We start from the raw sequence: 14,794 nt of genomic DNA on the forward strand, positions 1-14,794 counted from the left end.
TGCTCGAAGTGGAACCCCCCGCCACCCCCCAGAGGAAGTGTCACCCCCCGCCACCCCCCCAGAGGAAGTGTCACCCCCTCCTGTCTGGGGGGCCAGCTGCTGGTCCTCGTCGTCAGTGGTCGTCGTCCGGTCCTCCTCGGGCGGGGGGACGGTAGACGACTGCACCGCCCTCCTCGGACGGCCGCGGGGGCGGCGGGCCGGACGGCTCCTCGCCGATGCCTCCGCCTCCGCATCCTGAGTCGTCCTCGCATAGAGCGAGTTGCAGGTCCGGGTCCGCCTTCTGCCCGGCATTTTGTCGAGTGCCTGCAAATACAAAGAGTAAACTAGTTTTGACAATATAGACAAATATAGAGATGCAAAATGAACGAAACATAACTAGAAAATAATAATAATATAGTATTACATGAATTAGAAATAATCTTCAGGATTGGCAGCGGCCGGATCATAAGTGTCGTTATCACTAACAATATTGTCTAACATTTCCGCCTCATCTCCATCGTTGTCATCAATGGCAACGCCAAACCGTAATCGCTCAAGCAGTGCTAAGTCTTTGGCATTTTGCACCTCTTCTCCATCATCCTCATCTCCATCGTCCTCATCAATGTCATTGTCTACTTCCATGCCCATCAGCGAAAACATGTCTATGTGAAACATGCCATCTAGCCCCTCGGGTTGATAGAACTCTCCTGTATATGTGTTTGGGTCAAAGTTGTAATCCTCATCGTTTGGGACAGGCACTTTGCCATGCGGTGATACCAACTACGCAAGGTACCAACCCTCAAGAGTGGGATCTTTTTGGCACACCCATGGAAGATAATAAACTTGCGTGGCCTGTTGAGCCACAATATAGACATCGTCTCCTTGATAGAGGGAATCTTGTCGAATTTCAACTTGTCCAATCTCAGGGGCTCTTCTCGTGACATTGGGATCGAACCAATGGTATTTGAATACGACTGGCTTATGACCTCCGCGAAGCTCAAAGTTGAGCTCATATATTTCTTCGACTATGCCGTAGTAGTCGCGGTCATCGGTGCCGGGCGTACGAACTCTAGTATTCGTGGTTTTTCGATTGGACCGACTGAGCTCGTGGCTTCTTGTGTGGAAGCGATAGCCATTCACATCATATACGGTGAATGACTTGACCCTATAGGGGAAGCCTTTGACAACCTGTTTCAACTCTTCATCCATTTCCGCATCTGTGCGTGCCTGTAAGGTGAGGGCGGATAGATCATTACTCGCTCGTAGGAGTAAAGTGGGATGTCACAGATGGAACGATGTAAATTGGATGGTACCTTCTTTTCGAACCATGAAATGAAATCGGGCACACCACCTTTGAGAAGACTATCTTGTTCTTGAGGGGAAGGATCCCTATTTCCTGTCCAGTATGTATTCAGAAATTCCCTGAAAAAGCAAGAGACAAGGGGGTTGGATAGATAGACGATAGTGATGGCGTATGTAACAAGCTCATTGAGAACTTACTGCACATAAGGGTTCACTTCGTCAAGGTTCAACAACACATACAACATGATAGTGCGCCACTCATCATTCCGCAAGGTCTTGGTGCTCGAAGCGCTTGCCCTGCCAAGTTGACCTTTGAAAAGGCTGAGATTTGATGACCTCTCGTCGGTGTTGTAACGAGGGATTGGATTGTGCACGCTGGGAAGGCTATCCTTATAGTATGATGTTGTGAAGTTTGACACCTCCTCAAGAATGAATGCCTCTGCCATGGATGCCTCAATTCTGGCTTTATTTATACACTTTTTCCAAAGAACCTTTAGACATCTCTCGATTGGATAGCACCAACGGGCTTGCACGGCCCCCCCCCCATTCGTGCCTCGTGAGGCAGGTGCAAAATCAGATGCTGCATTGAGGGGAAGAAGCCGGGTGGGAAGATCTTCTCCATCTTACAAAGCAACACAGGTGCCACTTTCTCTAAGTCATCAATCATGGCCCGAGATAGCTCTTTGGCACAAAGCTGGCGGAAGAAATAGCTCAACTCTGCCAGGACGCGCCACACATGCTCGGGGACGAAACCTCTGGTCATCGCTGGAAGGAGCCACTCAATCCATATGTGGAAGTCATGACTCTTCATCCCTAACACTCGGCAAGTGGACACGTTCACTCCCCTCCTCAGATTCGCCGCATACCCATCAGGGAACATTAACGACTAAACCTACTGACATACTTCCCTCCTTTGGTCCTTCTTCAAAACGAAATCGACTGAAGTCCTTTTCCATTTCTTGCCAGGCGCGGGAGTCTTCATCACTTGCTTTGGTCTATCGCACAGTGCTGCCAGGTCCACTCTTGCCTTAACATTGTCCTTAGACTTTTCTGAGTCCATGAGTGTTCCCCAAAGCGCCTCGGCGATATTCTTCTCTGTGTGCATTAAATCAATGTTGTGTGGAAGAAGAAGATCGTTGAAATAGGGAAGCCTAGTCAAGCCCGATTTATGAGTCCACATGTGGTACTGACCATATCCATCAAAACGACCTTTCTCTTTATCAACTTTGAGAGCCTCTATCTTAGCGCAGATCTCGGCAGTGGTCATCATCTAAGGTGCAGGATCGGTGACTTCAACACGTTTCGTGAAGTTCTTGATGTCTCGTCTGAATGGATGGTCAAGGGGGAGGAACTGACGATGTTGGTCGAACAAAGAAAACTTGCCACCACTCTTCAGCCAAGTGAACCTCACACCTGCCTTGCATATTGGGCATGGGAACTTCCCGTGAACACACCACCCGCAGAATAGGCCATACGCCAGGAAGTCATGCAGGGAGTAGTGGTACCACACATGCATTGTGAAGTTTCTCTTTGTAGCTCGGTCGTATGTCAGTACCCCCTTTTCCCAAGCATCGATCAAATCATCGAACACAGGCTCCATGAACACACCCATATTGTTCCCCGGATGTCCAGGAATTATCAGCGACAAAAATACGTTCTTGGGTTGAAAGATGACACCGGGGGGGGGGGAGATTCAGGGGTATCACGAACACGGGCCAACAAGTGTATGGGGCCACAGACAATCCATACGGGTTGAACCCATCTGTTGCCAATGCTACATGTACATTGCGAGCCTCCTCAGCTTTAACACGATGTATGCCATCGAAATGGGTCCAGGCGTCGCCATCCGATGGGTGTACCATCTTGTCCGGATTGTACCTTTTGCCATTTTTGTGCCATGTCATCTGTTTCGCGGACTCCTCTGTCATGTACAGTCGTTGGATCCTCGGTATGAAAGGAAGGTACCGTAGGACCTTCGTAGGGATACTCAGCTGTTCCTTCTTGCCATCACTAGTGTCGACCTCCAGGTACCTAGAGGATTTGCACTTTGGACAGTGCGTTGCTCCCTCGTGATCTTTCCTAAAAAGGACGCATCCATTCGGACAAGCATGGATCTGCTCATACGGCATCTTAAGTGCACGAAGAAGTTTCTGTGACTCGTACAAGTTCTTCGGCAGGATGTGATCCTCCGGAAGCAGGGATCCAAAAACTGCCAACATACCATCGAAGTTGTCCCGACTCATGCTAAACTGCGACTTCAACCCCATGATGCGTCCAATTGCATCCAGCTGCGATACCGTTGTCTTTTCGTGCAAGGGCTTCTGCGCTGAAGACAGCATATCATAGAACGTCTTTGCGCTTTCCTCTGGCTTCTCCTCCAATCCTTCACCGAACCGTGCCTGCTGAATGTCATCCATCCAGTCTGCTACCCCGCCATCTCCATCATAATCCTCGAGACGCTGTCTCACCACCTCCTCTCTAATAGGATCGGCTTCACCATGGTGGATCCAGCGGGTATAGTTTGTCGTGAATCCATACTTGATAAGATCTTCCCCCACGAGCCTCTTAATTTTTCTTTTCTTATTCCCACATCTGCTACACGGACACGGCATTCGGGCTGACCCTTTAGCAGCCTCACCAAATGCATGCTCCAGGAAAGCATTGGTCTTGGTCATCCATTCTGGGGTCATACTTGCGTGGCCCGTATACATCCACTCACGGTTATCCATCCTCTGGCACATGCATATGTAAGCGAGTAATAAAAACTGCAGGTAAATCCACAAGGCGTTCCTACTATACATCTAATAGGTGAAGGATAGGTCCTAATCCCACCCGAGGATGCGTAGATGAGGTTGGCTTCCATGGTCCGCTCCTATCCAAGACAGAATTTCGGCAGCACCTCCCCGCTGTTCTCCCGATACACGTCCTGGCAGGGAGATTGTGTATTAGGAGAACAATGAGGAGGTGGTGTCGAAACTCTGTCTCGGACAGGAGCGGGCCATGGAAACCAACCCATCTACGCATCCACGGGCTGTCCAAAAAACATGGACAATCCGAAACAGGTACAGAATTTGGTATGCAAAGATCTACATACCAACGACCGTATCTCTTTCGGACGGGAGACGCCTAACTAGGGTTACACGAGATGCAAGTATGCAAGATGGGTTATACCTAGGGTGTCGGTGAGGTCAGGCTAGTGGGGCGGTGGCGAGTCGCTGCAGTGGTGAGGCGACGCGGTGCAGGTAGAACCGCAACGCCAACGCAGACGATCGGGGCCACCGAGTGCCTCCCAACGGTCCTCGTCCTGCAAAGAAAAGGCAAATGGTTAGACTCCATTGAAAATTTCGGCAGCACCTCCCCTGCACGGAGAGGTTCCCAAAACCTGCAGAAAACATTGGCACGAAGGCCAACAACCACATGTATACCAAACATAGGCACAAAGGCCATCAACCACATACATACAACAATAACTACTACTAACACTAAAACTATGAACAACAACTACAACTACTACTGTCACTATGACTTACTAACTAATACTAACACTACTAATTAACTACTACTACTAACACTACTACTTACTAACTAATACTAACATTAGGGCATACCTTGCCAGCAAGAATGCGAAGACCGAGGCCCGGCGACGACAACGGGGACGACCACTATGGCGTGAGGGTCGACGAACCGAGGCGGCACCTTTCTTCTCCTCTTCTCCCCTTCTCCTTCTCTCCTCCCTTCTCTTTCTTCTTCTTCCTCCTCCCCTTCTTCTCCTTCCTGCTTTCCTTCCTCCTCTTCCTCCTACCTCCTCCTCCTTCCTACAGCGGGCGCGCGGGCACACGGGCGCAGGGCCGGAGGCGCGCGGGCGCGGCGGGCGCTGGGCCGAGGCACGCGGGCGCGCGGGCTGGGGAGCCGGCAGGGCGGGCGCGCGAGGAGCCGGCGGCTGCGGCGCGGCGGCTCCGGCGGCGGTGGCGCAGCGGCTACGGCGGGGCGGCTACGGCGCGCGTGTGTGTGCGTGTCTGGTGTGTGCGTGGTGTGTGTTGTGTCCGGTTTTTTTTATATTTCAAACCTCTTTGCCGAGTGCCAGATCCGGGGCACTCGGCAAAGAAACTATTTTGCCGAGTGCCCCCGATCTGGCACTCGGCGAAATAAAAAATTAAAAAAAAAATCCTGTCCTGGCTTTGCCGAGTGCCTAGGGCTAGCACTCGGCAAAATATTCACTTTGTCGAGTGCCAAACCTTGGCACTCGGCAAAATAATTTTTTTTTTGTTTTTTGCCACCAACTTTTTTTCTTAGATTTGTATTTGTACCATGAACAACATGTTCAAATTTGGCACAATTTCATTGCTGTTTGCTATATTTCTTCACTTTATTTCGTTTTCTTGCAATTTTCCGAAAAATGTAGGTTTGAACTGTAGGTGCATCGAATAATAGTTTTGATCCATTCCAAAAATGTTATTCTTGTTTGTTAGTGTCACTTTATGCTAAATCAAGGAACTGTCTCCAAATTTCGATCAACGTGCTCACGGGGCAACGTCGCGAACTTGCGTGCGAGTGGTTATTTAATTCTATAAAATTCAAACGAATCCCGAAAATCATGAAACTTAGCGAGATGTCGTGATATCACATGCATATGCGGTGGTAAAAATTTGAAAACGTTTGGAGGACATCATCACATGTGATCACATGTGATGATGTCCTGGTTTGTGAACACCATATGTGATGACGCCCTCCAAATGTTTTCAAATTTTTACCACCGCATATGCATGTGATATCACGACATCTCGCCAAGTTTCATGATTTTTGGGATTCATTTGAATTTTATAGAATTAAATAACCACTCGCACGCAAGTTCGCGACGTTGCCCCGTGAGCACATTTATCGAAATTTGGAGACAGTTCCTTGATTTAGCATAAAGTGACACTAACAAACAAGAATAACATTTTTGGAATGGATCAAAACTATTATTCGATGCACCTGTAGTTCAAACCTACATTTTCCGGATAATTGCAAGAAAACGAAATAAAGTGAAGAAATATAGCAAACAGCAATGAAATTGTGCCAAATTTGAACATGTTGTTCATGGTACAAATAAAAATCTAATAAAAAAAGTTGGTGGCAAAAAACAAAAAAAAATTATTTTGCCGAGTGCTAAGGTTTGGCACTCGGCAAAGTGAATATTTTGCCGAGTGCTAGCCCTACGCACTCGGCAAAGCCAATATTTTGCCGAGTGCCAAACAGAAGGCACTCGGCAAAGAGGCCGGCGTCGGGCACCGTTATCCCGGGCGCCTCTTTGCCGAGTGCCCAACTTTGCCGAGTGTCTGGCACTGGGCAAAGTTTGGCTTTGCCGAGTGCCTTATTTTGTCGAGTGCCAGACACTCGGCAAAGACCTATTTGCCGAGTGCCAAGTTTCGCCGAGTGCCTGATGTTTGGCACTCGGCAAAGATTCCAGGGCAAAGTCCCGGTTTCCTGTAGTGCATGGCGCGGCAACGTGATTTCGCCGCGCCATGCGAATAGGCGCGGCTAAAAGTGTTAGTTTTGGGAAAAAAAAATAAAGAGTATCATATTTGAAAATAGTTTTAAAAAAGTGTTAAAAATAAATAAAAATTCTCCTCGAGGTGCTTTGCTTGTGTCATCGAAGGCCCCAAACCCGAAGCTTCCTCTATCTTCTTCCTACCAAGTTTTCTGTAGCGATGCCAATCACTTTTGTCACACAAATGCCTTGCTTTATTAAGCCGTTTGGGACGCCGTTGTGAACCAGTCCGAATCGCCAACACATAACAGTTTCTTCACACAAATGCATTTTCTTATTCTTATCTTCATTCGTGCTTATCTTGTTAAAGTTTATTCCTGGCCTCTGGATTAAGTATGACTATACGTCCGTAAGAAACTGCCGGTCTCCTATTCTATCTATCTATCTATATATGTAGGGCGCATCGCACCTGTGTACACATTGAGTTGAGGGCCACTGCTCGCATTAGGCATTATTAGGAAACCACACAACATCCATCTTGACGAGTTTCAGATGGACAGGGAGCCTGTCAATAGTGCTAGTTCCAGTCCAAGCTGGGTAGTAGACATGGAGAAGAGGCTAGTGGAAACTGACCTGTTCGGCGAGATGGGGCGTTGGAGCAAGCCCTCGATCTACCGGGTGCCGGAGTGGGTCAAGAATATGACCACCGACAGCGAGCAGGCCGCCTACTACCGGCCGTTGTTGGTGTCACTAGGTCCATTCCACCATGGCAAGGGTCACCTCGCCGACATGGAGGAGCACAAGGAACGAGCGGTGCTGCATATAGTCAAGCGGTCTGGCAAGCCGCTCAGTGAGTTCATCACCGCGATTGAGGGGGTCATAGACCAGCTGCTGGACGCATACGATAATCTGGAAGACAAATGGCGCAAAGCAGAGAGACACCTCTTTGTGAAGATAATGGTGCTAGACGGGTGCTTCTTGTTGGAGATGTTGAAGGGGGTTTCAGATAAAGAAGCACCTCGTGATTACGCGACCAACGATCCAGTCTTCAGCGTGCACGGCATGCTTTGTTTGTGGGTAGGCATCCGGTGTGATATGCTCGTAATTGAGAACCAGATTCCTTTGCTTGCATTGTACAAGCTTGAAGAAATTTGGCGCGGCACGGCACATCTGGTATGTACATTTAATTAGTGCACTTTATGTATTTTTAGCGCACTATTCGTAACACATACCTATATATTTAAATATACTATAATTTCTATCCAGTTGTGATAGATTATCAATTACTCTATATGTGTTTTTATGTTTAAGTTGCTCTATCTATGTGATTTTCGGTATGTATTTAGTTGAAACCTTAGCTTAAGTTATATCAACTTTTACTTTTAGTGACATTAGTTAATCTACATTTTTGAAATCTTAACTTGTCATCTTAATCTTATTAGTTGTTGTAAACCCTTTTATCCACATCTAAGTTCAAACACATTTAAGGATTAGCTTGGAGATTGGAGACTCACTTGAAGACATTCCAATTAGTATATTAAGATCTGTCTTGTCATGTTTCGCATTGGACCTTTTATGGGTCTTTAATATGTATTCCCTCCGTTCCAAATTATAAGTCGTTCTGACTTATGTAAAAATCAAAATGACTTATAATTTAGAACGGATGGAGTATTTATTGAAATGATGATTGGAATCATGCCACTACAATTATTATGGTCCAGAGATATACTATTAGTATTCGTCGTATTGTAAACCAACCATTAAAGTTTGTTCATCATCTAACAATACCCCACTTTGTATGCTCGGAGCACCATCTAGCCCATGTGCACCATATTGTGGTACTACCTCAAATGCCTCCCGTACCTTATTCTCTCCCACTCACAGACACGCAGCTCACGATATGATAGAAAACGCTGGCAAGATAAATGCAATTCAGTCTGCTCGAGTTGTGGATACTGATGGTTCAGAAGGAGGTGACGATGATGGGTGGTGGGGCCGGTGAGTAGAAGGGCTGTGCTTGTCAATGTGGGGCCAGTGCATAGAGCATGGCCATGGGACCGACGGACGCGGACCCAATGTTCAGCACGGTGAGGCTAAGGTCAAGCGTGGTCAAGGCATCCTCAACGACGAGTTCATAGATCTCCATCTCTAGTTGTGATAATTTGTTTCTCTGCTTTCCACCTCCCCTTTATATCTAGAGCACACATCCACGGCATCAGGCTAACCGGCCCGTACAATATGATTCCCACTCCCCAGCCACCCTAATTGGAATCCCTTCATCTCCTCTACCTCCCTATGACCTTCAATCCAAAAGTGGTGCAGACTCTCCCTACACTATAGCTTGAGTCAAAGAATGTTTCTCAAGGGAGATTGTAGCCCTTTGTGCCAATGTCTAGTTAATCGAGCATGAGCGGAAGTAGCATGAGGATTCTCATCAATGTGGCTTTCAAGGTTGTCGAAGGCAGTGTAGAGCGGCACAAGAAGCCACTGGCACATGAGGGCACACCAATATGATGATGGCACAAAGGAGAAGACGTCATAGATGACGAAAACAAAACACATTAAGACAATCGATGAGGGAGATGGATGGCACCTAGAATGTTCTTGAGGCTGCCATGGAAGAGGCATGCAAGCGCTGGGTTTCCTAGGTCTGCGAACACGTCAATGATGAAGACGCACACCAGTGTTTCCAATACTAAACATAGTTGTGGTGTTGGCTAGGCTGCTCTGATGAGGCCAATGACATTCTTTGAGCGATCCCTACCCAAGTGCTCCTTAATTGCATTGTTTCTCCTTGGGCATCCAGGTTGTCCACCTTCAACCTTTCGCTACGCCAGGAGCCTCAATCATCTTTCCCTCCTCATTTAACTCCATTCCTCGCTAGGACAAAAACCATTGATTTTGTAGAGAACACCACTAGCTTGTCGATTGTCAAGGTTTTGCCCGAAAGCAACCAGACGCAGGGGCCATCCAGGCTACCTGAAAGCTAGATTGTGAGAAAAAGGAGCTAACAAGCTAGGTGCAAGATTGGAGTGGAAGGTGCAGAAGCTTAGCACAATCCACGGGGAGGATGCCCATGCTGCATGGCAAAACGTGGCATCTTTGGCTTGAGAAGTGAAGCGCATTAGCCACTATTCACCCTACCCACCAAAAGGGTGATAACTAGCTAGCCTAGTTTGGATTATGGCAACGGTCATTATCTTTGATGAGGGGGCGGCCAGGTATGTGGATATAAATGCACCATACATAACTTGGTGTGCCATATTCCTTGTGCTTCGTGTCAAGGGGTGCAAACACTTTGAGCTGTTCGCTCAAGAATCACCTAACGTTATATTTCTGGATAAGGACAATATAGATTGAAGGAGTCTTTTCTAAGGCCTTCATTAATCTTTTTTAGAACGTCTCCGAGAGGGCCCTGACCTAAGAGGTGGTACAAATTTCTTCCAGGGCTCAGACTATGTTGAGGCCCGATAGGGTTTTCAGCTAATGCTGCAGCTCTAGAGCCCTGACTTCTTCGAAGGGAATATAGAGGTGGAAGAACATAGGGACGAAACCTAGATGTGATCTCTTCATCCCTCTGAGCCGTAGTGCACACTACTTTTGCTTTATGCTTCTTAGAATATAATATCGGGCATGGGCATTTTTGCTCGTTTTGTGCACGACACGCTGTAGTTTGTCCCAACGGGCGGCCCAATTGTTAGGGAATCTTTTTTGAAACGATGGACTTGATATTACTCAATCACCACAGCTGACTCGCTGGACACCAGAGCCTCAAGTTCACGAGGTACATCATCCGAAGTAGTTTGGGAACCACTGGGCAATTTACAACCAATAGCAGCTAATTCATGCGCTAGACTATTACAGGAACGAGGACATGCATTTAACCAGAAACCAGCAATCTTAGTAGCTAGCAAATGCTTGAGCTCTGTGATCACGCCCCCGATGGCAGACAAGAGGTAGTCATCCTCAAGGTTTTCATTATCAGAAATAAAAATTTATCGGAGGTCATGGATAAATAGGATAAGCAAGATATATCGGAAATATCGGACCAAATTCAAAAAAAAATTCAAATTGTTTTGAAAAAATTCCGAAGAATTTGACTTGAAACTATTCCTAAGCTATTAAACATCACTTGTTCACAGATAAAAACAAGAATAAAACATTATAGTGTGGGATTATCGTACGGCTGAATTTGGGCTGTCTGTGAGGAAGTAGGAAAGAAGGGAAAATTTTGGCCGATGTCAAATTTTATCGGACCCTGTGGATAGAAAGGAAATTTCGGAAATTTCCGTGAATTTCGGCCGATAAAAAAAACCTTGGTCATCCTCTTCCATTGTCGTCTTCACCATCAGAGCATTTGTTTCAAGGTTAATCACCGCAATCCCCAAGGAAGCAGCCGCTCTCCGTCCGACCACACACCCTAGGAGTTCAGCATGGATAGCATCCTGCAGGTGTTCTTCCCAGCCAGCCCCCGATTTCATCGATTTCAGCACGGCACCAGTCTCATCTCTAACCGCGAAGCCCCATCCCCCATCACCACTTCAGGTAATGAAAGCTCCGTCAAAATTGGTTTTGATCTCTCCCGGTCCAGGCTTCCTCCATCTGTTAATCTGTCGACTTTCTGACAATAGGCGCCTAGCCGGATTCGCATTCAGTCTGTCAGTTTCAGAAGCAGTCATGACTCCGTCTGCCTTCCTCCCTCCATTTGTTTCTCTTCCCCACCATATCCATAGCAACAGGACGACCGTAGTTTGCACAGGCGGCTTCAGTTTGAGCACCTTCTCCATCATTTCCTTCGTGAACCCGGCCTCAGCAAGGTTCCAGCGCACATTTTCTAGGTTCAGCTCACGCCATACGCCCTTCACCTCTTCGCATTTCAACAGAAGGTGTGCACCATCCTCATCCATCCTTCCGCACATACGACACTTAGTATCAAGTTTCATATGCCCCATTTTTGAAGCACTTTCCTTACAGCCAAGATATTGTGGCCTAGTCTCCATAGAAAATGTTAAACTTTTTGGTGGGTTTTCAATCTTCCAAAGCTGCTTCCAGAAATCATCCCTTGCTCGACTTTCCTCGGATCCCCCAGCCTAGCTCTCTGTGCTTTTCTTGCCTCAGCAGCTCTGTGCACCTAATAAGCAGATCGTAGTGAGAACCGACGACCTTTGTTGTGATAGTGCCAACCCACTCCATCCTCCATTTCCACGTGATTGGGTAGTGACTGGATTATCCGGATGTCAATCTCCCAAAAGGTTTGAGACAGGAGTTGAGTGTCCCATTGTTCAGTTATCAGGTCAATCAGCTCTTCTACATGCTATAGTAAATTTCTTACCCTTGGTGTAATTGGCTTCCAGGTCACATCCCTAGGGAGCCATGGGTCAGCCCAGATCTTGATATTCCATCCATTCCCCACCCTCCAAATCACCCCGTCCTTGAGCACTTCGATTCGTTGCAAAACACTTCTCCATTTGTAGGGACATCCTACTTTTGAGGAATGGATACAAGGAGCGATATAGTCTAGGATATATTAGGAGTCCATTCCACCTGTCTCCCCAAGGCTTGGACCATGGGGTTGTTTATTTGAATGAAGTCCATTTAGGAGTCATGATGGGAATATACTGTGTTATACCCATGTGTTCCATGGAGGTATCAATCGGGTATAGGGGGGCTTTTCAAGTCCTTGGCTGTAGGCCCATCTCTTAAGATTCAAAGACAAACCTCGGGTCTAGTTCTAACAGGTGTCATCTTCTTGATCAGCTGGCACGGGGGGATGGGCATCCTGCTTCCACATTCTTGGCATCCCCATTTGGGGTCATTTCTCTCTTTTGAAGGGGTTTCATCCCTCTGCTCCTCTGAGACATCTTTGGCTGCCTTTGGAGTGTTAATTTGGCTTGGGCCTCCACCTTGTCTTACGATGAATTTTCTACAGGTGCGGTGAGGGGTTCATTTCCCATGGGTGACCTCTTATTTCCTTTGGCCCTTCAAGATGGCTCATGTGCCTCCCGGCATCTTTCCCATCCTCGTACAAGGCAGTGCTTTAGGATTCGCATTTCTTTCGCCGTCTTGGAACTCATCTAGGACCATCAGATTGGCCTTCTAAGTACTCGGTCCTGAACTTCCCCTCTACTCTCCTTCTTCATTCCTCCTGTGGTCGAGGGTCGCTGATCTTCAAAGGTCCTTTCCTCCGAACGTCCTCTGTCAGTCCCTATGCTTCTTACTTGACCCGAGGGGCCCCAAGCAAGGGCTGTCTTTCCTGGTTGTTGAATCACTTCCAATGGAGGCTACAGACTGCTTCCGCAACAATATGTGTTTAGTGGACTATTTTAAGGTGTCCATTCATTTTAGATTACACAAGGCTGGTCTTTGCTCCTCAACTAGGTTTTCTGTCTTTTGCATATACCATACTTTACCGAGGACAGAAATTGATGGTCAATTTTTTAAAAATATTTGACTTAATTATTAGAACAGCACTATATAAACTTATATTTATGATCAGAAATAGTAACATGTATGTCACCTTGGCTCTTATACTATCTCCTTGTCAACCATGATCATAGAGCGCAAGAGACATCAATAATTTGGTGCTTAATTTTGTGTGGGACCCAATCGAGGACAAAGACAAGCAAAGGGATCGTATTGTCGACGACAAACTGTGTCTCCACCCCCTGGACATTTATCATAAACACTTCTGTGGTCTCCATCCGGCCACACAAGGAACAAAAATGAAGTGGGAGCCGAGCATGCACTGTGCTGTAGAACTCAAAGAAGCAGGGATCCATTTGAGGAAGTGCAACAACACTAATGTCATGGCTTACAAAAGTCGTGTGCTTAGCTTACCAACAATCTCCATTGGCCATGATGGCACTGCGAAAATCTTCCTTAATATGATGGCGTTTGAACGGCTACATAGTGACGCCGGGAGTGAGGCGACAGACTATATGATCTTCATGGACAACATCATTAACTCTGAAAAAGATGTCGCACTGCTGAGATCCAAAGGGATCATCAAGAACTTGTTGAGCAGCGACAAAGAGGCGGCACAGCTGTTCAACAACCTGAGCAGGGGGGCGGTGTTGAACCCATACAGCAGGCTGCACGAAATTCGTCGAAAGGTGAATGCACATTGCGGGAGGCCTTGGAACAGGTGTTGGGCCATCTTCCGGTACACCTACATGAGGAACCCGTGGGTTTTCATTTCCCTCATGGCTGCTGCAATCCTCCTCATGGCCACCCTCCTGCAGACCATTTATTCTGTCATGGGCTTCTACAAACCCTGAAGGATGGAGCATACATCACAAGACAACTCCACAAGCGTGGTTTCTATCTTAAGTGTATACATGAACACGCATGTTGTCATGCATCAAACTTGCACTCTGTATCCAGTTTATGTACTACTGTTTGTGATGCAGTACATGTAATTTGGTGAGTAAAATACTTGTGGCACAGTATGAGCCTGCAACATATATGGTGTTTATGTATATCAATCATTCAGTGAGTGTAATTTTGTGATAATTTTTAATGTCTCTATCAAACTTGGACCCAAGTAAAAAATCAAAACTTATGTATATGAACAACGTTCGGTTAGGGTCAATTTGGTATAGCTCCAGTTTCAAAACTCATGGGCTGGAGCTTAGAATGTGTGGACGAGTGATATATCTATTTTAATGTCACCATAAAACTTCTACCCGAGTAAAAATAATAATTACTCCCTCCATGTTCTAAAAAAGTCGTTTTGGACATTGACACGGTCTCCGAAAACAACTTAGACCATAACTTTTTGCTATAAAATATTTATAAACTATATTCAATATATACTTTTATAAAACTATATTTCGAGATGGAACTTACACCACTTTTAGATTTTCAAAATCAATTCCAAAAGAATTTATTTGTAGTCAAAATTTAAAAGTGTTTGATTTAAGACAACCTCAAAACGACTTTCATTACGAACATGGAGGGAGTAGTGTAATTTCATGATAAATTTTAAAGTCTGCATCAAACTTCTACCCATGTAAAAATAAAAAATTATGTATACGAACAAGG

At 46.4% G+C, this 14,794-nt stretch overlaps 3 protein-coding genes across 3 annotated transcripts; 2 read left to right on the top strand and 1 right to left on the bottom strand.

Annotated features, from left to right (window-relative positions):
- Positions 1–3,296: 3,296 nt before the first annotated feature.
- On the bottom strand, positions 3,297–4,010 carry LOC136487581 (uncharacterized; the record flags this gene model as incomplete). Its single annotated transcript, XM_066484705.1, has 1 exon — positions 3,297–4,010. A coding segment is annotated over exon 1 (714 nt), but the record flags the coding sequence as incomplete, so codon positions are not given.
- A 3,293-nt stretch (positions 4,011–7,303) lies between these two features.
- Positions 7,304–8,753, top strand: LOC136489086 (UPF0481 protein At3g47200-like). The gene is made up of 2 exons (XM_066485814.1): positions 7,304–7,924; positions 8,688–8,753. The coding sequence occupies exons 1-2, from the start codon at positions 7,304–7,306 to the stop codon at positions 8,751–8,753; spliced, it is 687 nt and encodes a 228-aa protein (XP_066341911.1).
- A 4,738-nt stretch (positions 8,754–13,491) lies between these two features.
- Positions 13,492–14,028, top strand: LOC136489087 (UPF0481 protein At3g47200-like). Its single transcript, XM_066485815.1, has one exon. It carries the CDS (start codon positions 13,492–13,494, stop codon positions 14,026–14,028), a length of 537 nt encoding a protein of 178 aa, XP_066341912.1.
- The last annotated feature ends 766 nt before the right edge of the window (positions 14,029–14,794 follow it).

This window comes from Miscanthus floridulus, chromosome 10 (assembly GCF_019320115.1).
Source record: "Miscanthus floridulus cultivar M001 chromosome 10, ASM1932011v1, whole genome shotgun sequence".
In the NCBI taxonomy this organism is placed as follows: Eukaryota; Viridiplantae; Streptophyta; class Magnoliopsida; order Poales; family Poaceae; genus Miscanthus; species Miscanthus floridulus.